General features: G+C 46.0%; 9 protein-coding genes across 9 annotated transcripts; 3 read left to right on the top strand and 6 right to left on the bottom strand.

Annotated features, from left to right (window-relative positions):
• Nucleotides 1-416: 416 nt before the first annotated feature.
• BGW36DRAFT_445819 (uncharacterized protein) lies at nucleotides 417-1,508 on the bottom strand (the record flags this gene model as incomplete). Its single annotated transcript, XM_046221691.1, has 1 exon — nucleotides 417-1,508. One exon carries the CDS (start codon nucleotides 1,506-1,508, stop codon nucleotides 579-581), a length of 930 nt encoding a protein of 309 aa, XP_046075605.1. The 3' UTR covers nucleotides 417-578.
• A 2,169-nt stretch (nucleotides 1,509-3,677) lies between these two features.
• Nucleotides 3,678-6,170, top strand: BGW36DRAFT_405053 (fungal-specific transcription factor domain-containing protein). Its single transcript, XM_046218950.1, has 4 exons — nucleotides 3,678-4,048; nucleotides 4,115-4,220; nucleotides 4,275-4,921; nucleotides 4,989-6,170. Exons 1-4 carry the CDS (start codon nucleotides 3,735-3,737, stop codon nucleotides 6,088-6,090), a joined length of 2,169 nt encoding a protein of 722 aa, XP_046075604.1. The 5' UTR covers nucleotides 3,678-3,734; the 3' UTR covers nucleotides 6,091-6,170.
• Nucleotides 6,171-6,740: 570 nt separating this feature from the next.
• Nucleotides 6,741-8,293, bottom strand: BGW36DRAFT_394921 (putative mitochondrial fusion protein; the record flags this gene model as incomplete). The annotated part of the gene is made up of 2 exons (XM_046217975.1): nucleotides 6,741-7,856; nucleotides 7,904-8,293. 2 exons carry the CDS (start codon nucleotides 8,291-8,293, stop codon nucleotides 6,741-6,743), a joined length of 1,506 nt encoding a protein of 501 aa, XP_046075603.1.
• Nucleotides 8,294-8,428: 135 nt separating this feature from the next.
• BGW36DRAFT_113422 (2Fe-2S iron-sulfur cluster binding domain protein) lies at nucleotides 8,429-9,368 on the top strand. Its single transcript, XM_046209246.1, has 3 exons — nucleotides 8,429-8,817; nucleotides 8,864-8,970; nucleotides 9,040-9,368. The coding sequence occupies exons 1-3, from the start codon at nucleotides 8,576-8,578 to the stop codon at nucleotides 9,270-9,272; spliced, it is 582 nt and encodes a 193-aa protein (XP_046075602.1). The 5' UTR covers nucleotides 8,429-8,575; the 3' UTR covers nucleotides 9,273-9,368.
• A 96-nt stretch (nucleotides 9,369-9,464) lies between these two features.
• On the bottom strand, nucleotides 9,465-10,364 carry BGW36DRAFT_356355 (DUF1665 domain protein; the record flags this gene model as incomplete). Its single annotated transcript, XM_046213762.1, has 1 exon — nucleotides 9,465-10,364. One exon carries the CDS (start codon nucleotides 10,362-10,364, stop codon nucleotides 9,465-9,467), a length of 900 nt encoding a protein of 299 aa, XP_046075601.1.
• A 207-nt stretch (nucleotides 10,365-10,571) lies between these two features.
• BGW36DRAFT_336635 (signal recognition particle protein SRP54) lies at nucleotides 10,572-12,317 on the top strand (the record flags this gene model as incomplete). Its single annotated transcript, XM_046212968.1, has 2 exons — nucleotides 10,572-10,740; nucleotides 10,794-12,317. The coding sequence occupies exons 1-2, from the start codon at nucleotides 10,663-10,665 to the stop codon at nucleotides 12,315-12,317; spliced, it is 1,602 nt and encodes a 533-aa protein (XP_046075600.1). The 5' UTR covers nucleotides 10,572-10,662.
• A 110-nt stretch (nucleotides 12,318-12,427) lies between these two features.
• On the bottom strand, nucleotides 12,428-14,691 carry BGW36DRAFT_113445 (alkaline phosphatase family protein). Its single transcript, XM_046209247.1, has 3 exons — nucleotides 14,509-14,691; nucleotides 14,342-14,447; nucleotides 12,428-14,270 (listed from the first exon to the last, which is right to left on the bottom strand). Exons 1-3 carry the CDS (start codon nucleotides 14,584-14,586, stop codon nucleotides 12,538-12,540), a joined length of 1,917 nt encoding a protein of 638 aa, XP_046075599.1. The 5' UTR covers nucleotides 14,587-14,691; the 3' UTR covers nucleotides 12,428-12,537.
• A 223-nt stretch (nucleotides 14,692-14,914) lies between these two features.
• On the bottom strand, nucleotides 14,915-20,267 carry BGW36DRAFT_289384 (uncharacterized protein; the record flags this gene model as incomplete). Its single annotated transcript, XM_046210657.1, has 7 exons — nucleotides 14,915-15,109; nucleotides 15,190-15,492; nucleotides 15,567-16,470; nucleotides 16,549-17,157; nucleotides 17,228-17,557; nucleotides 17,607-19,258; nucleotides 19,320-20,267. 7 exons carry the CDS (start codon nucleotides 20,265-20,267, stop codon nucleotides 14,915-14,917), a joined length of 4,941 nt encoding a protein of 1,646 aa, XP_046075598.1.
• Nucleotides 20,268-20,907: 640 nt separating this feature from the next.
• BGW36DRAFT_372417 (uncharacterized protein) lies at nucleotides 20,908-22,694 on the bottom strand. The gene is made up of 3 exons (XM_046215476.1): nucleotides 22,661-22,694; nucleotides 21,624-22,584; nucleotides 20,908-21,578 (listed from the first exon to the last, which is right to left on the bottom strand). Exons 2-3 carry the CDS (start codon nucleotides 22,363-22,365, stop codon nucleotides 21,076-21,078), a joined length of 1,245 nt encoding a protein of 414 aa, XP_046075597.1. The 5' UTR covers nucleotides 22,366-22,584; nucleotides 22,661-22,694; the 3' UTR covers nucleotides 20,908-21,075.
• Nucleotides 22,695-22,709: the final 15 nt, after the last annotated feature.

The raw sequence follows: 22,709 nt of genomic DNA, 5'->3' as shown, positions 1-22,709 counted from the left end.
GTCCATTCCGTCGAATCGGACGACATTGAAGGAGTGATAGCGTATCTATGAATTGAAAAATCGCCGCTCGGATTCACCATCAAGCTCATCTTTTTTCAAATAATGAGAAAGGCCTCCCATAACATTCAATATTTACAAGTATGTACATATCAATTGATGTATCAAAATATCTGACCCTCCTCTGTTGGCTAGACCGCTGATTGGTCAGGTACGGAGATTCATGGCTTTTGATATTATCAGCAAATATCGTACTACTAACTAGTAATATGAATTCTAATAGTTATGTACTTCCGCAGTTTATACTCCATATACAGCAAGCTTGGGAGGCTGGCAGCCCTAAAATAGTCTAAGATCTATGACCGAGACAGATTAGTAGGATAAGTAAATCTACCCCAGCTTTCCCAATAAAATACATATCCATTGAAAAATACATCTCCGCGACCAATGCATTCCTCATCCAAAATGATATTTTGAAAATCATTATTACGCAGCTCCCAATTATTCTATATAACAGACATCAATCTCCAAAACTTTTGAGGTATATGTACAAGACAAATTATATACAACTCCCAGCGCTCTTATTTGGAGATTGCGGGCATCTCGACCGGCTCAGTGGGTGATTTTGGCGAATTACCCGGTAGTTCACTGATAGGAGCGTCAGTTGACAGCTCATACATGTATGGCAGCGAATCCCGCGCCGGTTGCTCCTGCATCGGTTCCTCAACAGGATTCTTTTGTTTCTTTTGTTTCCGCCGTGCAAAGAAGAGGCCACCCGCGATGGCAGCAATGACGGCAATAGGGATGGCAACGCCGATTCCGGCCTTTGCACCTGTCGATAGCCCGCCAGAAGATGGAGATGAAGATGAAGATGAGGAGGGTTCTGTACTAGCCGAGGAGGCTGCAGTCGATGCGATGGAAGTAGTAGTCGTCCGGCTGATAGGAATGGTGGCTGGTGGTATTGATGTTGTTCGTGATGTCAGCACGGAGGTTTGGGTTGTTTTCGAGGATGTCGTCGAAGATATCCTCGAGGCTGTTGTAGTGGACGGCTCCGTTAAATTGAAATTATGGGAGAAGATGTTGGTTACATGCCCGGCGGAGTCGATCCCGCTGCTGGGGAATTCAAACCAGAACACGTTGCTATCGCTAAGATTGAAGCCGCTGAGTTTGATGGTCCAGTTGTATGACCACGCATCGGCGGTGACGAGTTCTAAACTCTTGTCAGCCTGTGGATCGTTGCTAATGGGAAACGCTAAAAGCTCACGAGAGATAGCATATCTACCAATATAATCACCTTGATTTAGCCACAGCTGAAATGATTTGAATTCGGTACCTGTTCCATCAGACCCCCATTTTATTTCCAGGATGTCGCCGATGGTATATACGGGATCGGGTAACCCATGAATGTCTTCACTTGGAGGATTGACAAAGTAATAAATGCTGTGAACCTGTAGGGCGAAGTGAAAACACAGGTACATGTACATGTACATGTACCATATGGCCAGCGCCATGTCGACGGGGAGTTATGAATTGATATTGACACGCATGTAAGGATAGGTGTTTGTACGAATTTGCAAATCTGGCGCGAATTCCGGTGCGTTGACATCCAGGTTCTGACTAATTAGCACAGAAAACTGGATTCTGAGAAAAATCAACTGTTCATTTCCATCATTGCGCTAGCGTTATAAGTCTAGTAATGATTCCCCTGTTCATTACTGCTAGGCAACGCCGCAACGTGGTGGTGATGTTAGGGCGGATCTAGACCGGCCAAGAAGACTGGACCTAGGAGTTTGGGCGGGGAATCGGGGATAATACTATGCGTTGGCACGAGGTGTGCTTCTTGTAAGGCGTGGTGCATAAGGGCTACGCCAACCCAATGAGATATCTAGTTTGGGATAGACTATAACTTATGTGCTTGGGACGACATACTGTATTGGGAAAAGGGTCTTAGCCGCGTGCGAATTTCGACCATACAGTTCCCCCGTTGCTGTAGAGTGGAGTTGAGTAAGATTAGATTACTGAATAAGACAATAATTTGAACGAAAATGTGGCACTGTGCAGTTTCAGGCTGTCTAACTATGCGGCTAGCATGATAGTCGAAACTTGAAGTAGCTTGCTAACATAAACCCTGCTAGTGTACCGAAATCTAAGGCCAGAAAAATTGCTGTGTCGCCTTTTAGTCTAGGGGTAAATTCGAATTATGGTTATTATGGTCAGCGAAAATACAGCATAGCGTCATTCATCAATTTTTTCTCATGGGGGATATTCTCATGGGGGATGGAATGATGAACTAATGCGTCAACCCATAGGGATAAATAACAACATTGAATGCGACACGACTAGATTCCGCGCGTCACTACATCATTGACTCTTTGTTGTGTACTTAGTAGTACAAAGAAAGGAACCTTAGGAAGGAGAGGCGAAGCGATCATTCCAAGAGTAATATAGTACTCGATAATTACATGAGGGAAAATGAAAATCATACATAGCAGGGTCACTCCTCTCTACGAGAAACACCATGGGAGTCAAGGCGGGGCACTACTACTGTCCTTCGAAACTTGGGCATATGCTCGTTTTCTTGTCGTGATATAATTTGAAGAATAGCAGAGCTAGATAGTGCTGTGAATCTTGATATCAGCAAGTAGTGGTATCTCGGCTTAGGTGAATTACGTCTTAGAAAATAAGCACTCTAGAACGATATTGTGTAATGAGACTTTCCATCTCCCAAGGTTCTTGAAAGGTGGTGATCATATTACTAGATGAAGAGGTAGTCATCAGTCATCTGAGCGGATCTCGTTTAGTGCATCTGTATGAATTTTACATAAATATACCGTGGCATAGCAAAAATTTTCCGACTGTGACGGTTCTGGCAACATTTACTACATAAGTGAGTAGTGCTGAGGATTCGCCATCTTCAATATTCTATTCTTTTGGCGCAGAGGCTTAGCGAGCGAATACTCCCGCCGACATGGTCGTGACCCTTCATTCCCTACTTTTCGCGAGACTAAATACGTTAGATTAAAGTGGCAAAGCATCTCCCTTGAAAGGTGTCGCATAGTGTAAGGTAATTAAATTGTGCCATCGTACTAGTAGATGGCAGAATTTTACATGTATATAATTATGGGGTATTTTGGAAACTTTTACTGTGCTGCTGTAAATTTGTGCTAGAACGGCGTATAGCGATTAACACCGAATGGTTGAACTCTGCAAAGTGGTCTAGCCCAGGCCATTAAATCCGTCCTTGTGATGACCAACATGTTATCGTTTAATGAAGCCTAAGACGAATTTCAACACACAAGGTTAAAAGTTACGGGGAAAAGCCTTTAGTATAAGGAATACAGCCGATTGGAATGATAAGTGGGTAGCGGTAGTGGGGTAATTAGTTAACAAGTGAACGTCAGGCACCTACAATCCTCTATCCATATTAATATCATCCTGGAGACTTCTTCTATATTTTACGCGCTAAGCGTCATTAGTATATAATGCTTAACGGACTGTGATGTCCACAAGTTAAATGAACCTCTTAATTTCCTTTAATGGAAATTGATTTAAGGGCAGAACAGTATTAAAGACAGCCTCAACAAGATCCTAATCATCACCGTGCTGTACTTGGATATTATTGCAACATAATATGACGGCAGACTGCCCCACAGACGTATGCATAACAAACCCCACAAGGCCAGGATGATTCCCCGCACTTGCTCTTGCCGTGACATCATACACATAGCAACTTTATCATGGGAGAGAAGAGAAAAGCTTCAGTGACTCCTGACGCGTGTGCCAAGACCTCTTCGTATACCGGAATATCTTCGTCGACGCTTTCTGTTCCCACTAATCCTTCAGTACCACTCAAGGTTCCAATACCCCGACAGCAGAGCAATGATCCGCCAAACAGCGATTCGACATCTACCCGTCAAAGGGCCAGACGTGCATGCAGCGAGTGCAAAAATTCAAAAACAAAATGTAGTGGGGAGCAGCCTTTTTGTGAACGATGCATGACTTTCGGTTTAACTTGTGTGTACGGACCAAACAAACAAGAAAAGATGACAATGTAGGTCCAACATGTCTGTTGTTGTATGATTCATTCCTGTGGCTTTGCTGAAGTTCAGGATTATAGGGAACTCAACGACCTACATCACCGTTTGCAAATACAAGAATCACTCTTGGCTGAGATATATCCACATTTGGACAAGAGATTGCAGGACAAGCTAGACGGCAGCCAAGTAAGTTGCGTGGATTATATTCCCCTGTTGTTTTCTAAGTTAACAACTCGTGAGTGGGGCCTTGGAGAAAAGCTCAATTACACAGCACAAGGAGATCCCTCTTCTTCTCCGGGAATAGCAGACTACACGGACGAAGATTATAACCGTGAAGAGCTTTCCCAAGCTACGGGCCATGTAGGCCAGTACTCCGACAGGTCGTGGATTCTCTCTTTGAAAAAACACCTTGGTAAATCTTCGACTTCTACAAGGTCGGATACTAGTAGTGATTCCATTGCATCAGTGAGCTATCTCCTCGATGACCTCCACATTTCAATAAAGGACGATATAAATCCTCTTAATCGTCCAGCTCGCCATACTGCTGATCGTCTTATGAGCATTTATTTCCGGTTGGTACATCCCTCGTTCCCGATACTAAGCAAGACAGTGTTTTCCCAACAATATACGAGGTATTACAATGAAAATGACACAATTCCACAGAAAAAATGGCGTGCAATCTTGAACCTGGTATTCGCCATTGCGGCAAAGCATTCTCGTAGGAATTCCGAGAACTTTGTAACTGATGATACTCATTTGGAGTTTTTCTCCCGAGCATGGATGTTGGGCATGGGCGGGAATACCTTGCTGTTGAACCCAGATCTTCAGCAAGTGCAAATTGAAGGATTAATATCATTTTATCTACTGACCGTGGAGCAGGCAAACAGGTATGTGTTTTGTCCAGGTACATAAGACCAAGCAAACATGGGATAAATGCTAAGAGTCATGCAATAGATCTTGGAGATTATACGGTTTGGCGATCAACTCTGCCTACGCAATGGGGCTTCACATGCGGTCGGAGAGCAAAGACATTTCTCCCACATCAAAAGAGATCAGATACCGCGTTTGGTGGTCTCTTTACACATTCGAGACCACATTATGCATCATTACTGGTCGCCCAGTTAGTGCCACTAACAAGTTCTGCTCTACTCCGTTACCTATACCGTTTCCCGAAGAAGACTTCCAAGGACCACATGCAACCTCTCTACTCAATAACAACGCATTGCGTGTCTGCTGCCTTGCCATACTTGGATTTAGCCTTGGTGATAGTGATTGCCAAGAACCAAATAGAGGTTCTGCCAAAAATTCGACTTGCGAATCAGCTGCAAGGATAGCTGCGTCAACGATGCCTAATATATCATTATATTTCACCCAATTTATTACCTTGACTGCGAACATGCGAAAAACACTTCATACTCTCTATGCTCTGGGAAACGCTCAAAACTCTTGGACTCAAAATGAAGCTCAAATGCATGTTCTTGACACGGAGGCTAATGTCTGGTATTCAAAGCTTCCAGTTGAGTTCAGATTCATGGAAGATAATTCATCTCCTTTATTTGAAAGGCAAAGGGTAAGTTTAGCATTTCTATTTTATAGCGCCAAAATAATCTACAGCTGGCCTGCTCTTCACCGTTTTCAGGCGCTAAATAACGAGAATGCTTCAACTAGTCTTCACATATTTGCTACGCTTTGCGTTAATTCGGCTTGCGATATGCTCGACGTGCTACCCGAGAAACCCGATATGCGTTGGATTAATGAGACATCACCGTGGTGGTGTGTTCTACATTATTTGATGCAGGCCACGGCAGTTCTTTTGCTCAAGATGTCTGTCCAATTGAAGGATGGAAACGAAGACATCAACAAAACCGCTATTATTCGTCTCAAAAAGTCTCTTGACTGGTTACAGAATATGTCTTCGCATAGTGAAGCAGCAGAAAGAGCATGGAACCTTTCAAACAAACTCCACGGCCAATTGCTTTCACAGGACCCTATCGAGATTCCGGATCCTCTTCTTTCCCAATTTCTGTTAGGCGACGACTTTCCCATTATGACCTAGCTATTTTTTTTTTTTTTTGCAATCTTTTCGTATCAAAATTCATATTTTCCCATCCTTTATGTGATTATGCCGTAAGCCTCGCACGCGGGAACCTTGGACTCGCTGTAATCGCAGTCTCTCATCGCTTCTATTACATTGAAACGGGTAGTAAACACCAAAGGTTCTGACGCTTATATGCAATTGCGCAATTCAGTTTAAACTAAATCTCATCAACATTGATGAAGAATTGCTTGAGTTCTACAATGTTGAACCATTGGTATGTCATATTACACTTTTATTCTATTTTTAAAATCTCAGCCATGTCATTCATAATTACAGTTTAGAATTTTTATCTTTAAGTCTTTTTTAACTGTCTTAATTCTTAGCTTAGGCAAATACAGCTTCAATGTTATGTTGTTCATCAATTCGTCCAAATATCTATGGCATTGAATAGGTAGATATACCTGCTGAGAAATGCATCGTACAAGAAGATAATATTTCAGTCTGTTCCAGAGTGGGTGAGGTGAGATTAGATTATGATATGTAAGTAATTAGGAAAGAATCATTCGCCATGGTATATGTTGAACCCAAACGCCATCGTAGCCCGTTCGCCAATGTACAACGCGTATTAACACCCCCGTATGTATGTGTATGTGTCTATATAACGTGAGTTAGAACCGCCGGATCTCACTGCGATATCCCTCCTCTTCACCACCCATACTAGCACCGAGGAAACCTGCTCCCCAGATCCCAGCCAACCCCCACATACCGATTCTCCAACCACGGTAGAGACCCTTGACGCCCTGTCCTGGTTTGCGTCGTCGTTGAGTTGTTGGATTTCCCGGTATCCCGCCGAGTTCTGCAGGAGCCAGGCCTTCCTCGTAGACAATCCCCCACATCGTGCCAATAATACCTCTGTAGGTTTTGGGCGTTGGGATAATGGTTTCGATTTCGGCTTCGTCTGTGTTGGTGCCAATCACGGCCTTGGATTTTGGATCGCGATTCGTACGGTTCTTCTGACGGAGAGCGGGGGATGTGAAGGTGGCGATTTGGGCTCGGCGAAGGACCGTTTCCAGTGGGAATCGCACGCCTAGTTCTAAGCCAGTTGAGACGAAGGAGAAGAAACTCCAGGTCGATGGGTTCAGGACAGGGTCGACGGCAAGATAGTTTTTGAGGACCAGAGGTGTGCTCATGGCGAGGAGGTTCGGGAGACTGGAGTGGAGGATGGTGATCGGTATTAGGTGCACGGGGATGGAATAATTTGGAGTCGGGAGAAGGCGGATTGCTCGAAGAAGCGAGCGTGGGCCATGGGTGAGAGGTGTAGCAATAAGAAATGTGCGAGCGGTGTCAATTGGCGAAAGCACTACCGCGGACAGAGCAGAGGAAATGAAGCTCAGAATAATTGTCGTGCTTGGAGACGCTGCAGTCAAGATATCCTCCGAAGCAGACGTTGCCACTCCGATTTCTGGCAGGCCGAGAATTGCAGACAAAAGACTTCGAATAAATGTATTGAGCGTGGGAAGGAGTAGCGAGTATATGAATGTAGCATTTGACGCTTTCCACACCGATGTCGGTCCACTTGTCGACCATAGCTGTGAAATCACTTCCGTTAACGAGGAGGCGTTCTTGATATGTAGACGGTGTTTCGGGGCGGCAGGCGGCTGGATATAGCCGGTACGGCTTGGGACACGAGCGCGTAATTTTCGAGATCTTGGAGTTGAAGGAGAGGGCGTAGTGGGAGCAGTAGAGGTGAAGTAGGTACTTTCGTCATCGGAAGATTGGGAGTCCTAAGATAATTAATATAATAGTACAACTACACTGGTCCAGCACAAACCTGATCGGAAATATCTTCGAAATGGTGACTCTGGCTACGTTGTTCATCGAGTATGACTTGACTCTGCTCGTCGCTGGGCACGACATATATCTGGAGGATAGTCTTCGCGACATCGAATGGCTGCGCGATCAATACACTCGAATACTTCCATACCGCACGGTCGAGCAGATCCTTGAACCATTCTGCCACCGAAGGAGATGACTCGAGATAGTTGCTGTAATCTAAATCCGATAACAGGTCTCGTGTTGAGCGGCCGATCGTTATTCTCGACGATGCATTCGACGTGATATGGGCGGCGGAAGAGGCGGTGATACTGTCGGTGGGAGACAGGCCGATGGAGGGTACGTAGTATGGGCGAAAGGGGTTGGGTCCCTCCTGCTGCGAAGCCATTTCTCTGTCAGAATGTGCTGATATCAGAGCAGTCGCAGGTTGAGAATAGGAGGGTAGAGTGTAGACTCTAGAGAAGTGTCGTTAAAGATGGAGAGTAATTGCCGCCCGAAGCTTAATCATAGCGCCGAAAAAAACATGACGCCGCTCTTCCCTGCTCCACCTGGTAATTAACCCCGAACCACACCTTTCGTCTTATATCCGCATTCTTTCGTGTCTGTTGCGTTCGCTTGGATGGGAGTACGATATCTCTACCAGCTACTCCTGTCTTGATATTGTGTTACAATGCTCTTCTGGAAGGAGACTGGCCAACAGCTTCGGCTGGCCGGAGCAAGGATAAGCTCGGTCAACCGGCTTGCCCTGCGACGAAATTTCAACGGGCACGCCTTGCAAAGACAAGCTACAAATTCCAGACAAGGGCTACCGAGGAACACGCAACTTCAGAGCTTCGTGCGATCCCGGCGACGGTTCTCCGTGACTTCCGCCGCTGCACATGGCCACATCACTCCGCCACGACCTGGCGAGGAGTGAGTCCAATGCCCGCGTTTGTAATTCCTTGGCTGACTGGGACAGAATAAACGTGACGTTCATTGACAAGGACGGCGAGAAATACGACTTCCAGGTGTCGGAAGGCGACAATTTGCTGGATATTGCGCAGGCTAATGACCTGGAAATGGAGGGTGAGAAATCACATCAATATTGGAATTATCCATGGATAGATCGACTGATGATTGTAGGTGCCTGTGGAGGATCTTGCGCATGCTCGACCTGCCACGTTATTGTCGAAGACCCCAACCTCTACGACCGAATGCCTGAGCCCGATGACGACGAAAACGATATGCTAGATCTCGCCTTTGGCTTGACCGAGACATCGCGCCTGGGATGTCAAGTGAAAATGACCAAGGACCTGGACGGTCTGGTGGTGAAGCTACCGTCTATGACAAGAAACATGCAGGCGAGCGATTTCACCGACAAGAAATGAAAATACGCAGCATATTCTGTACTATTTACTTGAAGTTTCAGTTCAGCTCTCTACTCTGGTAATGGCTTATCAGCGATTTGTATAAATAGACCAAAAACTTGCGCTTGTACTGCGCACTTCAACAATATACCAGCACTTTTGAGGAAACAATCCACTCCAGGCGCCTAAACTATGCAGAACCAGAACGTAATATCAAGCTTCTTCGATGTTCAATGATCCTCCTTTCTTCCCATTGATAAGCTCCAGAAAGCTTTGTTTGCTAACCTCATTCGCTGCCTTCTTTCTCTCTTCCATCCCAATAGTCCCCTTTTTCTGCTCCTCTCGAGCAGCCTCTTCACCACGAACCTGGGCTGCACGAACAGCATTGAATAGTTTGACAACACCACGCTGTGCGACTTTCCGTAATCTCTTCTCCTCCTCTGCCGTATCACCAGCCTGTCCACGCTCAATACCAAGAACATCACGAACCCGACCCCGTTCCTTCTCTTCTTTCTTCTCAGCACGCAGCTTTGCGCGTACACGCTGATCAAGTCGCTCGTTCGCAAGCTCAGATGACGCCTGCGCGGCAGTTTTGCTTCGAGACAGGACTGGATCTGCGCGCGCTGAAGTGGATAGTTTGGTGGATAGAATTTTTGAAATGGATGTAGAGAAGACGGACGGGTCGTGACGTTTCGGGACTTTCTTTATTTTTTGGTTATTTTCGCCTTCTTCGTCGACGGGAAACTCGTCTTCGGCATCTGTTATACCCTCGTCGCTGTCGTCATTTGCCTCTGAATCAGAATCCACCTCTGAGTTGTCTTTTTCGTCGAGTTTATCGTCACGCTCATCTTGTTCTGCCCTTTTTGACGGTTTTATTGCTGGTGTTTGCTTGGAGGTTTTGCCTTTGATATTTGGAGTTGTAGATGTCTCTTGTTCTGCGTCCGAGTCGAGCAGATTTACAGGAGTGAAGTCATCATTGCCATTCTCGTTCTCGTTCTCGTCTTCGGAGCTGCTGTGGTATGCGGCTTGCTTTCTGAACTTCTTTTTTGGCTGGACCCTTCCAGCCATCCCCTCATGGACCTTTCTCTTCTTCGACGCTGAGGTAACACCCATTGCAATAGCTGCTGATCCGTGTCTTTGCAAGTTCCTGCCTTATACAGATGGAAGTTGTAAATGTAGCAGCGGAAGCACTTTGACTATTGAATTATTTTTTCGACCAAAGTGAGCGGATCGCGTAGTCTGCTCCGATTGGCCGAGCCTCCGCAATCTGTACTTGCCACATCCGTGCATCCCACCAAGACTCCAGACACTTATTCAACCCATCACACTTATTCCAACTCAGCCACGACCTGCCACTGGACAGAGAATAAATTTAGCTGGACAGAGATAAATCTAGCTGAGACCAGTTAATATGGTCCTTCAAGACTTGGGGCGGCGCATCAATGCCGCCGTCAGTGACCTCACAAGGTCCGCCACGTTAGACGAAAAGGTTCGTGTCTTTCCCCAATTTCCATGAATATAAAATTTACTGATAAATTCCAGGCCTTTGATGATATGATAAAAGAAATCTGCGCTGCACTCTTATCCGCAGACGTCAACGTTCGATTAGTGCAGAACCTGCGCAAATCTATCAAATCTAGTGTCAACTTCTCCTCCCTTCCCACTGCCGTCAACAAGAAACGTCTGATCCAAAAAGCCGTCTTTGATGAACTCGTCGCGCTCGTCAACCCGCACGCCGAACCATTCAGACCGAAAAAGGGCCGTGTCAATGTGATCATGTTCGTGGGGCTCCAAGGTGCTGGCAAGACAACGACATGCACGAAGCTCGCTCGACACTACCAAATGCGAGGCTTCAAGACCGCGCTCGTCTGCGCAGACACCTTCCGCGCCGGCGCTTTCGATCAGCTGAAACAGAATGCCATCAAAGCCAAGATCCCTTACTACGGCAGCCTGACGCAGACGGACCCCGTGGTCGTCGCCGCCGAAGGCGTCGCGCAATTCAAAAAGGAGCGGTTTGACGTGATCATCGTCGACACGAGTGGTCGCCACAAGCAAGAAGAAGATTTATTCGAGGAAATGACACAAATCCAAGCGGCTGTCACGCCAGACCAGACCATTCTCGTGCTCGACAGCACAATCGGCCAGGCCGCAGAGGCGCAGTCATCGGCGTTCAAAGCGACGGCAGATTTCGGTGCGATTATTATCACAAAAACGGACGGGCATGCGGCTGGCGGTGGTGCCATTTCGGCCGTTGCTGCGACGCATACGCCGATTATCTTTTTGGGTACGGGTGAGCATATGATGGATCTGGAACGGTTTGAGCCCAAGGCGTTTATTCAGAAACTGCTGGGAATGGGTGATATGGCTGGGTTGGTCGAGCATGTGCAGGCCGTGACCAAGGACTCGGCAGGCGCCAAGGAGGCATACAAACACATCACTGCGGGGATCTACACAATACGCGATTTCCGTGAGAATATAACATCGATTATGAAGATGGGCCCATTGTCGAAACTTTCTGGCATGATTCCCGGTCTGTCCAACATCACAGCGGGCCTGGACGATGAAGACGGAACTATGAAGCTGCGTCGCATGATTTACATTTTCGACAGCATGACTGCGGCCGAACTCGATAGCGATGGGAAAATGTTCGTCGACCAGCCCAGCCGAATCGTGCGCATTGCGTGTGGCAGTGGCACGACGGTGCGCGAAGTCGAGGATCTGCTCTCCCAGCATCGCATGATGTCTGGCATGGCGAAGAAAGTCGGTGGCCAGCGCAAGCAGATGCAGCGCGCGCAGAATATGCTCAAGGGCGGGAATAAGGAGCAGCAGATGGCGGCGATGCAGAAGCGCATGCAGTCGATGGGCGGCGCCGGTGCCGCGGGAGGCATGCCGGGTATGAGTGATATGGCGAAGATGATGCAGATGTTGCAAGGCCAGGGAGGCGCTGGAGGAATGCCTGGTATGGGTGGCATGGATTTGCAGAGTATGATGAGCCAGATGAGTGGGCTTATGGGAGGGGGTGGTGGTGGTGGTGGTGGTGGTGGAGGCAGAGGACGAGGCCGATGATTATTCAAATGTTATCTTTGGATTGAGTTGGTAATGTACTTATGACTTGGGTCGTTCATGCATAGGGTAATAAGACCTCAGTTGGCTGGCGTTGTTGGCGTGTCAGATTGATACGACGCATACTTGGATAACAGCAATAAAATGTAAATTTGTATCCAAGCTCTAACTTATCTAACATTTGAGATAATCCAAACCTAGTCACAGGTAATAAATTTCCTTCTCAACGTTTGACAAAAGGCAGAAGTTTATCTCTCAAAACACCAACCTTCTCCTCCAACAGCCCGATAAACTCTTGCAACCCCCATCCTTTCAAATGGATGTCATCCACCAAGACCCTTCCAGGCGGCAGACGCCCAACCTCAGGGGCATGCAATGGGATAGCCAATTGATACTTCCAAACAACATTTCCGTCGACATGAAGAGTATACGTGAGCACCGAATGCGGGCCTTTATTATTCTCGTTAATAATGTTGGAATCATCGTACACGCCAATATCAATTTGCCCGAATTTCACATTCCCGTCTGGTGCGTATTTGACCATGACATCCTCGCTGTCGGTCTGTCGGTATGTTCGGATGGGTAGGTAGAACATGTTCAAGGGCCCGACACTGAATTCGTGAATTCCCTGGCCTGGTGTACCTGGCGCAAGCTCGCTGGGGCTGAGCTGGTAAGCAGGGTCGGGGAATCTCGTGGCGCCGAATTCGTGACGATCACCGCTTAGTAGAATAATGCGCACGCCTAGTTCTTTTTCAGCACGCCACATCGCCTCGTACACAGTTTGCCGTTCGAGGAGGAACCCGCCCCAGGTGTCTTGGGTGCCGATGTGCCAGTTTTTGGTGAAGGGGACGCTAGAGGCTACGATCTTCCATTTTACGTCGGCGGGTTCGGGGCGGGCGAGATAGGCGAGGAGGGAGTTTAGTTGGGCATGGCCGAGGATGGTGGAGTTGGAGAGGCCTGGTGTTGTGCGGTATGTACGGGTGTCCAGCATGAAGATGGAGGCGGGGCCTTGGATGAAGGAGAAATAAGTAGTGTTCTCTGGTGCGGCGTATGGTGTTGGCGGGATGGGAGGGTTGACGCTGACATGGTACAAGGCGTAGGGGTCGACTGCTTCTGGGTATGGGTGTGAGGTGTTTCCTTTAGCCCAGTCATTGGCAATCTCGTGATCATCAAGAGTATGGATCCATGGCAGGTCGATTGGGCGCTCGTCCTCAGGCTCGTACCAGCTCGGTGAGGAATATACACGGCGGTACTCGCTGCGATACTCCTCGACAGAAGATCCATACCGTAGAGGAACATCGATATAGATAAAGTCACCTAGAAAGAGCATAAAGGAGGGACGGGAGAGAGAGGGAAGTTTCTTGATTGCCTCTGAGACCTGCTCAATGCCCGGGATACGTAAAGGATGAGAGAAGGGGTTATAAGGAAAGTTAGGTTTGATGCAGCTGGATGTGAGGAAGGTCAATCTATTAGCCGATTGCGTCCCCGGTAGTGGCGCCGTAGTGAATAAACCAGTGTGGTTGTTGGAGAGCGCATAGCGATATTGGATCGACGGCTTGAGGTTTTTCAAAACCACCGGGTAGGTGTAATCGGATTTGGCATTAAGCTGGTAAATCTTTCCTTCTTCGGTCCAAGCTCCTGTCTCAGATTTAGATGCCTCTTGGTACTTTATCGACACAGGGAAGTTGTCGCCATAAGGCTCTCGAACGAGCAAGTTGGCTGTTGTGGGGGACACATAGCCGATCCGGGAGAACGCGAGGTCCTCTGTGGGATAGAAAACTCTGGCCCGGAGGAGAAAGTCCAATGTAAGCGCAGTTAAGAGGAGGTTGATCAGGATGGTGATAATGGTCGTGAATGCGTTGGCCGCCGAAGGTCTACCCAGTAAGAGCGTTTTCCATGGCGCTATACTTCGACTTGGCTTTTGTACATTTTGCTTATTTGCAGATAGTTTTGAGTCTGGATTTATAGCAAAGGTCTTAGTATGTTGAGCATGTAATCTCATAGAAAGGTCCTACCTGTTTGTTTACCTTGAACGGCAGGCTGCCGAGACGCTGGTCCAAGTAAAAGAAAGGTCGACGAGAGATAAATACCACTGGCTGTGAGTATTATTGGAGCAATCAAGCCACCTGGAATCTGCAGCATTTGTCAGAAAACCACAACTTCTTATGTATCAAGGAGAGCAGTGTAAGCCAACCCATCGAAGAAAAACGAAGCTTGCGATCCGAATGAACACCGAGCTGAGAGTCGTCGCTGCAGCGAGCCAGAAAGTCATGACAGCGTCATTAATCTGGAGACCGAATATCAATTGATAAATTCTGTGTATGAGGAGAATTAAGCTGGGGCATGGAGCATGGAGTGAAGTGAAGGTATCAAATTGTCGGAGCTGGCAGGAGAAAGCTCGGGATGACGTCGGTAGGCTCCACTTAATATACTACAAACTCCCTTCCTTAGTCCGGAGTCAATAATGTGTGTGGAATCATCCATTCAGAGCTAGCGACATCTACTCTATTTAATCGGCTTTAGCATTCCTGGGCTTTCTGCGATGCGGCACACCCCATCGCCCAGCCGAGCTCACGCTTAATAATGAGACTACCCTGAAATTAACCATTCATCGTAGGAACAGTCACCCTGTAGGACTCTGGTGTGAACTTCAAATAGTTCTGCTGTTGCAACGATTCAGGGTCTACATATACGCGCAAGTGCATATTCTCCTTTCCAAGATTGTAAACTCGAAAGATAACGTAAATAGTACTTTCAGGCACCGTCAGTCTAGGGTTGAGCTTGTGGGATTGCATCTGCAAGAATTTAGCATATTCGTCTGACATGTATGTGTATACATGGGTGTGTGTGCCATTTATGTTTTGACTGAACTTACCCGCCTATATTGGCTCTTGCTCATGAAGAAAGCACTCTCCCAGGCCCCGGTAGTAGATTTCACTTCTATTAGATACTCAGGAGTGGCACCTTGCCATCGACTTCCTGGTAGGTATCCGTTGTCAATCATAATACGGGTCAGCACAGACGCAGAGTCCTTATAGCTTATGTCCGACACTTCTGCTTCATTCCATGGGGCGAGGTTGTGATACGCTGGGTGAACGCAGACTTCTTTTCGAATGTTGCTCTTCCAGTTATCTCGGCCAAATCCAGGTAAACCCATATTAAGCAGCATCTCGAAAACCTTGGTGAGTTTAGTTAGCTGACCTAGTTCTTTGCCATGTTGCATGATTTGGATGATGTGTCATGTGAACTTACAAACAATTCACCGGCTGCGCCGATTTTGATGTCATGTGCTAACTGATTTTGAGATCTGACCCCAAACGCAGAAACATGTTCTTCACGCGATATGCCGGCTGCCGCAGATGATGTGCCAATCCGGGCATAGAAAGATGGAATGCGAGTTCGCCGTGCTTTTACAATGACTGTATCAAGTATCCGTACATATGTTGATGCTTGTGTCAAGGATGCTAGAGGGTCATTTTGAAGGCCGTCGCTATGTCGACCAGCTGTCAATGATGCTGGTTCGGGCAGCAGTTCAGCTCGATCAACGGCTACGTACGAAGACGATGATCTAGAATGTGATGTGATCGACTGGATTTCGTTCGATACAGAGAAAGATGTAGAAGGTGACCTATTTGGACGGTTATTGATAGGTTCTTCTGACACTGACTCATAAGTAGTGTCGCTGGAGCTGTCTGGTCGCTCAATGGAAATGTCGACATAAATTTCCTCCCCAAGAGAGTCTCTCTCCACTGCCCGCTCAAAAGATCTCAAATCACTCTCTGGAATCCTAACAATCCCGTCTTCGTCCAAAACGTCATCCAAAACATGACGAGAGGCCTGAATGACTAGTAAGAAAACTTTCGAAGCTCCAGGATTATCAATGAGAAGATAGCGTTCTAACGCATTCGGTAATTGAGTCAGGTAGCATTTCTCTCTTTGTTTGTCGTCTCTCGGTACAAATAGAATTAATGTACCATGTACATCTTCGAGATGGAATATACCTCGGTCACTGACCGCATTTACTGTGAGGTCACCATAAGATAGCCGAAGGTGTTTTGTGAACCCGTCACTTTCGTAGATCAAGGCTTGCCGGAACTTATGGTATACTTCCTGGCCATTAGTTTGAACTTTCGAGCTTCGATAATGCAGAGCACACCTGTTTATAGTTAGATACTCTTTGCTACTGTAACGATTGTGAAGAGAGTTAGAATGATTGGAACAGAAAGTCACTGACCGAAAAAACGCTTTTGACTTGGCTCGGAAGACTTGGCTGAGACTGGTCGAGGGACTCTCTGATCGCCGTCGAACCATGGTAGTTTCTTGCACTACCACAGACATATATCGGTCTGTAAGTCGCAAAGCAGTCAAGAAGGGATATATAGCGTGTATCTCTTCGAGTGAAAAGTCCAGGACAGGGACCTTTTCTCGGAATAACTTTTCATACTCCCTTCTATCTGCGACAAAGAAAACATCAGAGGGTCTCATTAACCTGATTTCTGCTCCTGAGATATGAACTGGTAAGCATATCAATTGTCTCAGGCCCTTTAAACTATTCCGTGTTGGGCTTAATTCGTTGATGCAATTGATGGTGTGTTTGATTTCGGCTACGGAAGGGGAATCTTGGGCAGCAAGAAGTTCTAACTGCTCAACATAAGTTGCTATCGTTGGCGTTTGGATATGGAGGTTCTCCGTGAATAGATTTGCTAAGTTGGAGTATATGGCTTCAATTCCATACTGCCTGCCAACATTAGAAGCTTCTGTCCAGACACATGATGTAGGTGCAACCCAAGCTTCGTTTTGTTCTGTAGGTATATATATCAATTCGTGCTCCTCAAATTCATTCCTATATGTGAGATTTGAGAACTCGTTAGTCCAATAAGGCTGATACTGTGATAAGGAAAAAGATCACCTACCGGACAAATTCCCAGTCTTCATCATTCTCTGTGGCAGTCAGGAACTCAGCATATATCGCGCATATATTATCAAAAGATAATTGCCCAGCAGGTGTGGTACGCTGGAGATACTTCAGCTCGTCTAGATAGGTTCTACAGTCTGCATCTCTCAAATCCAGAATATCTTGGAAAAGAAATCGGACTCTGGCGTTTTCAGCGTACTCTGCATATTGTGAGAGGCAGTCTTTGACGTGCAAGGAGGGCAACCCATTCCAGACACAATTTTCTAAAGTTGTGGTCTGAACTATGCGTCTGGGGATGCAGACGGCTGATAATTCATCAAGTATTTCGCTTGGAGAGTTTAGTAAAGAATTTGAAAGAGTATTCACAATATCCGTACCTGATCCGTTCCCCATCATTCGCGTGAAATTCCTCGAAAATCTGCTCATATATGTAGAAAAGACCCGTTTTCAAGTCTTGTCCAGTAATATTCTCAGTCAGAGCAGAGAGAATATCACTAAAGAAATTCAAATCTGGTTTTGTTCCAACGCCGAATTCTTCAAGAAACTCATACCCAGCAGGTGTCTCCGTCACCCCAGAAGATGTACTTAGATGGAGGAATAGGTTGAAATAACCACGAAGGCACGCTTGATTACATATTGCTGTTAATTGTAAGGTGGGCAGATAAGTAGCTTTGAGAGGACTTTGAGTATCGGTGTCAATACATGGAACCTCAGCATTTCTAATGGTCTCCACGATAGGCTGGGTTTTCTCGTCTTCGTAACTACTCCAGTATCTTTTGAGAGTTCCCACTAGAAGTTGAGGTTTGTAATTGATGATTCTGGTAAAAAGATGAGAAATTCTAGATGAGGATTTGCGTCCTAACCTGGGGACTCTCCGGATTAGCGCTTTCTTTTTTAACCACCGTTTCCACGGTCGATTTTCGAGTTCTTCATGTGAAGAAACGGCCTCAAGGTAGGCGTCATGTAGAAGGTGAATACCGGACAGTCCCTCATCGGATTGGAGCTCCATTGCTAAATGCCTAGTGCCAAATTCACCCGATGTATCGAAATAGAGATCATCAACTGTTATGGGACGTCCAAAAGGCACGAGTATCCGGTATATGGGAACCATACTCTGACTCATCACAAAAATGCAATTGTTCAATTCCTTGTCATCAGGGAGTGTCTGATAGAGATATTTTAAATGAGCAATAGATTTTGAAAGGTTGATATCTCGTGGCGGGTTGTATCTTTTCGAAATCCGGTCTTGGACAAGGGAAGGATCACATTTCTCTACTCCAAGAATTTCATATAGCGACTTCCGATTACAATCTTCAAGTGCATTTTCATCCACAACTTTCAGGCGTAAGTCAGCGGGGATATGGTTTCCAAACATATCGGTAGGGAAATATATTTTCTTCTGAAGGTTGTTAGAGAGAGATCCATCTCGCAAGGGGATCAATGGTAACTCTCTTATTCTGTTTCGAATACTCCGCGCGCTAGAGCTTTCTAGTCCTCGCATCAACAAACTCGCTACGCGTGTATGCCAATCTTCGTCTTGATCCTCATGAAGGAATTGTGGATCTTCCCCTTGCAAGTATGGCTCTAATCTTGGAATTAGAGTTTCCCACGTTATGTCTCTTACACCCAAAGCCCGCAAATATCCAATATGCGCAGGACGATACTGGGCTGACAGGTAAGCCTCCTGCCGGAGATCCTTGAATAAAGGCTCGCCATGCCTGTCACAATGCATATTAGAGAGTAGTACCAACTGAGCGGGCGATTTATTGACCCCTCCACGGGTCAGAAGAATAGGATAATCTCTCAAGAGCGTTATTATCATATCATGAAGCCTATTCCAGAACTCATGGGTAATATCAGGACCTGGAAGAAAGCAGAGCCAATCGTATTGAAGTATTGGGTAGGTGCAGAATTTATTGACTGCACTGAGGAAGACTGTGGAAACATGCTTCAGGAGAGCAGAGTTCCAAAGGCACGAACGTATGTCTTCTCTGCTCGCAGCAGTAATAAAATCAGACTGGATAATGAACTATTACATCGGATGCGGTTAGTCTTTATTATTCAATGTATCACGGCAGCACGCAGCTTACTTTGAAGCCAAAATCTCGAATAGGAAGAAATGAAAAAACTCGCTGAGGCTCAATTATGGGCCTTGAATCGTCAGTAATTGGAAAGGCAAGGGTTACTTCCGCCCCGTTCCTGTTCCTTCGAGCATTATCTGAGGGAAGACGATAAAAAGTCCTTCTTTCAACATGAAAGAACTTCACAGAAATTTCTCCGTCTATGTTTTTTATGAGATTTATAGTAGAATTGTCACTACTATCCTCACATTCGTAGCTGATTTTACAAGAAGAATTGTCTTCTCTCTGAACCAAAAGCTCGATCCGCTGGAGCTTAGGAAGAAAAAGAATAAGTGCGTCCGGGATACTGAAAAGATCATTCTCCCTTTTATCGAATTCATCAAAATGAAGAAGAGACAAAGTAATTCGAGTTCCATTATAGAAGGTAGGCGTGTCTTTTTCGTTCATAGGAGTTATCATGCCCATTCCGGAGTCCTCTGGACGATGTTCAAAAGAAAAGTTGAACGGACCCGATTGAATTTGAACCTTTTGAGCTACTTGAAAGACGGATTTGAACCCTATTCCCTTTTCGCCAATATAACCTAGTCGATTCACTTTGGTGCTATCGTTGACTTTGCAGATCGAGCGAACGTCTGCCTCGTTAAAGCCGTCCTCGTTATTTTCAACAACAATTTTTCCGGGCATGAGAGTGAACTTGATAAATGGAGCACCATCGCGTATATGCTCGTATGAATTATCCTCCGCATTTTGAATGAGCTCAAGCACAAACCTTGACTCGCTAGAATAGAGACCATTCGCGATCGTGCGAGTAGACGAGCCTAGTTGGCGGAGAACGTTCTCCAGTACTCTCAGCACGCTTTCAGAAGTATTTCGCCGATCTTCAGCACTGAGGCCTCCATTCAACTCTCGAATTCCATTCACTATTTCTCGAGCTCTTTCCGTACTAAGTCTGCTCATTTTGAAATCAAATGGCCTGTGAGTAAGACTAGTGGTTATCCAGTCATTTGGAAGGCGGAGCAGCAGCACCGAGTCGATAGAGCTAGGACTAAAGCAGGATCAAAGTCGGAGAGAAAGACAGAGAGGGACCGATAGGAGGGGTATTGATAAAGGCCTGCGTACTCTGACGTTCAACCCTTTTTACATGCGAATACTTCAAGTTTCTGGTGTGCTACGTACAATCAAGACTACAGGATCTGGGACGCATCGTCCAGCGGCTATCATAGTACAACACTTGCGTCGTTTCAGACTTTCAGTGATGAAATACACCATAGGACACGGGTCATTCGGTTCGATATGCATGGTAAGCCTATTGTTGCCGAACAGCCGTCAGTCGGAAATCTCGTTGGTCGAGAAATGCGGCGCAGACGAACGGGAGAGGAGAGAACCACAATCAATGCAGTTCCTAGTTAAGCGCCGCACATTAGATCGACTAACCCTTGTCTTTTTCAACTTTGCACGCCATTTATTGGTTCATCGTCTGGCGGTTACACCAGGAGAAATGTCAGGTGGCTCTGTGCCGCTGTCCGAAATCAGGTCAGAAGCAAAGGCCAGTTTCCCATTTATTATCCTGTCTTACAATGATTAGGCCATATGTGAAGCGAATAGTCTGGCAACAGAGCCCACTAATAAGATTTATAGTCTTTTGGATTCCTAACGATCTAGGCATAAATGCTGGATATACCTGCACATATATTTGGTAGTGGTACGAGGCCAAGAGACATGGCGTGCTGACCGAGTCTCAACGAACAAAAACTCATCAATAGTTTTATGTTCTTTCATCAACCAAAACTACCGCCTCTGCCCAGACTTTATGTTGGTCATAACTTTCGGCATTATCATTCCCAAACGCAATGAGAGCTGGTTGAACAATAACGAGAATAGGCTGCCTGTCAAATCGCGTGTCTTCCTCATCAAGACGATGGAATCTATGGGCACTCATTTCTTCTCGCCCTGCAAAGAAATGAGTGATACGCTGACGATTTAAACATTCTAAATACGATCTTTGTGTCCATAATGACAATGCCAACTGCCCTGCATAGCAATATATATCCGCCAATGCCTTCTGCACCGACTTATCATCTCCACTTGATTGACCAAGCAAGTACCTCGCTGGTCCACGGAGGAACTTCTCTGCGCGCTCAACACCCATTTGAGAAATATTCGCTTGTAATCTTCCCGTAAAAAAAATGTCCGATTTTGAAGCTCTATCTGTCGCCTGCAGAAGCCGGAGCATTTGTGATCGCCAAATGTGAGCTTCTGTTTGATCGACTGTGTCATGTCAGCAATATCTTGGTTGTGAGGACCCCGACTTACTTTTAATCATAGTTTGATAAAGATTCAAGAGTTGTGTCGTAGTTGGGAAGTCAGTCTGTCCTTGCAATTCCAATGTGAAGAAAGGATTGCCGATTATGGTTTCGAAGATATCTTTCGAAAGTATTGCATGAGTGAAAAGGTAAGGAATTCGCTTTTCAATATGTGGAGGTATTATTTGAACTAATTGGTCCCAGTCATGTGGAAAACAATAGTTAGACATGCTTCGCATGATTTCTTGCTTTTGGTCAATGGAAAGACTTTGTGAGTGTTGGTCACCGAAAGCTTTGAAGGCGCTGTTCTTAGCCCACTTCTTTATATTCTCTTGAAGTCTTGAAAGATAATCGCGAACTTTTGCGTCTTCCGGGGCTATCCATCCGCCATTATTCATGGAGCGAAAAGCCCGTTCTTGAATTTCACTCAGTGTCTGTTGTAGATGAGCGTGAGAGGTCTTTAATTCTTCCTTCTCTTCGGCCACGTACTGTAACTGCCGTAACTGCCGTAACAACTTTTGAATTTTTGATTGGTCATCACTATGTTGTATATTATACTTCTGGGCCCTCTTGGATAACGCCTTTTGGGTTTTGTCCAGTTCCGAGCGTAATGTTGACTGTTCAAGATTGGTTTGTTCTAGCTCAGCCTGCAAACATTCTAGTTTCGCCGCTTGCTCTTTTTCAATGCGCTCGGACAGATGTGTTTCCGGAATATATTTCTCTGCATTGCTTTTGTCTTGCATTTTCTTCATCGCAGTGGCTTCCTGAGTACTATTGACTCGATACTGGGCAGTAATAGCGTTGGGAATTTCACCAGAAAACCGGTTACTAGTTGTCGTAGAATTGGGATCCCGCGATACATGTGGACCCTTTTTGGTTGCGACCTTCGCTTTTGCTTCAGCCGTTGATGACTTCGGGGTCTTTAATAGGGCTCTTTTAGACTCTTTGGCTGCTTGATCTGCTGTTATATCCTTTTTTTTGATGGTCAATTGAAAATGATAGTCATAACACGATTCAGTATGTTGTTGAAATGGATTAAACACACACCTCTTCCAGCTGCTGAATTGATTCTTCAGTAATTTCTCCCATCTCGCCT

The sequence above is a fragment of the Talaromyces proteolyticus genome (assembly GCF_021365285.1).
Source record: "Talaromyces proteolyticus strain PMI_201 chromosome Unknown BGW36scaffold_3, whole genome shotgun sequence".
NCBI lineage: Eukaryota > Fungi > Ascomycota > Eurotiomycetes > Eurotiales > Trichocomaceae > Talaromyces > Talaromyces proteolyticus.
This window is presented reverse-complemented; position numbering and strand designations above follow the sequence as displayed.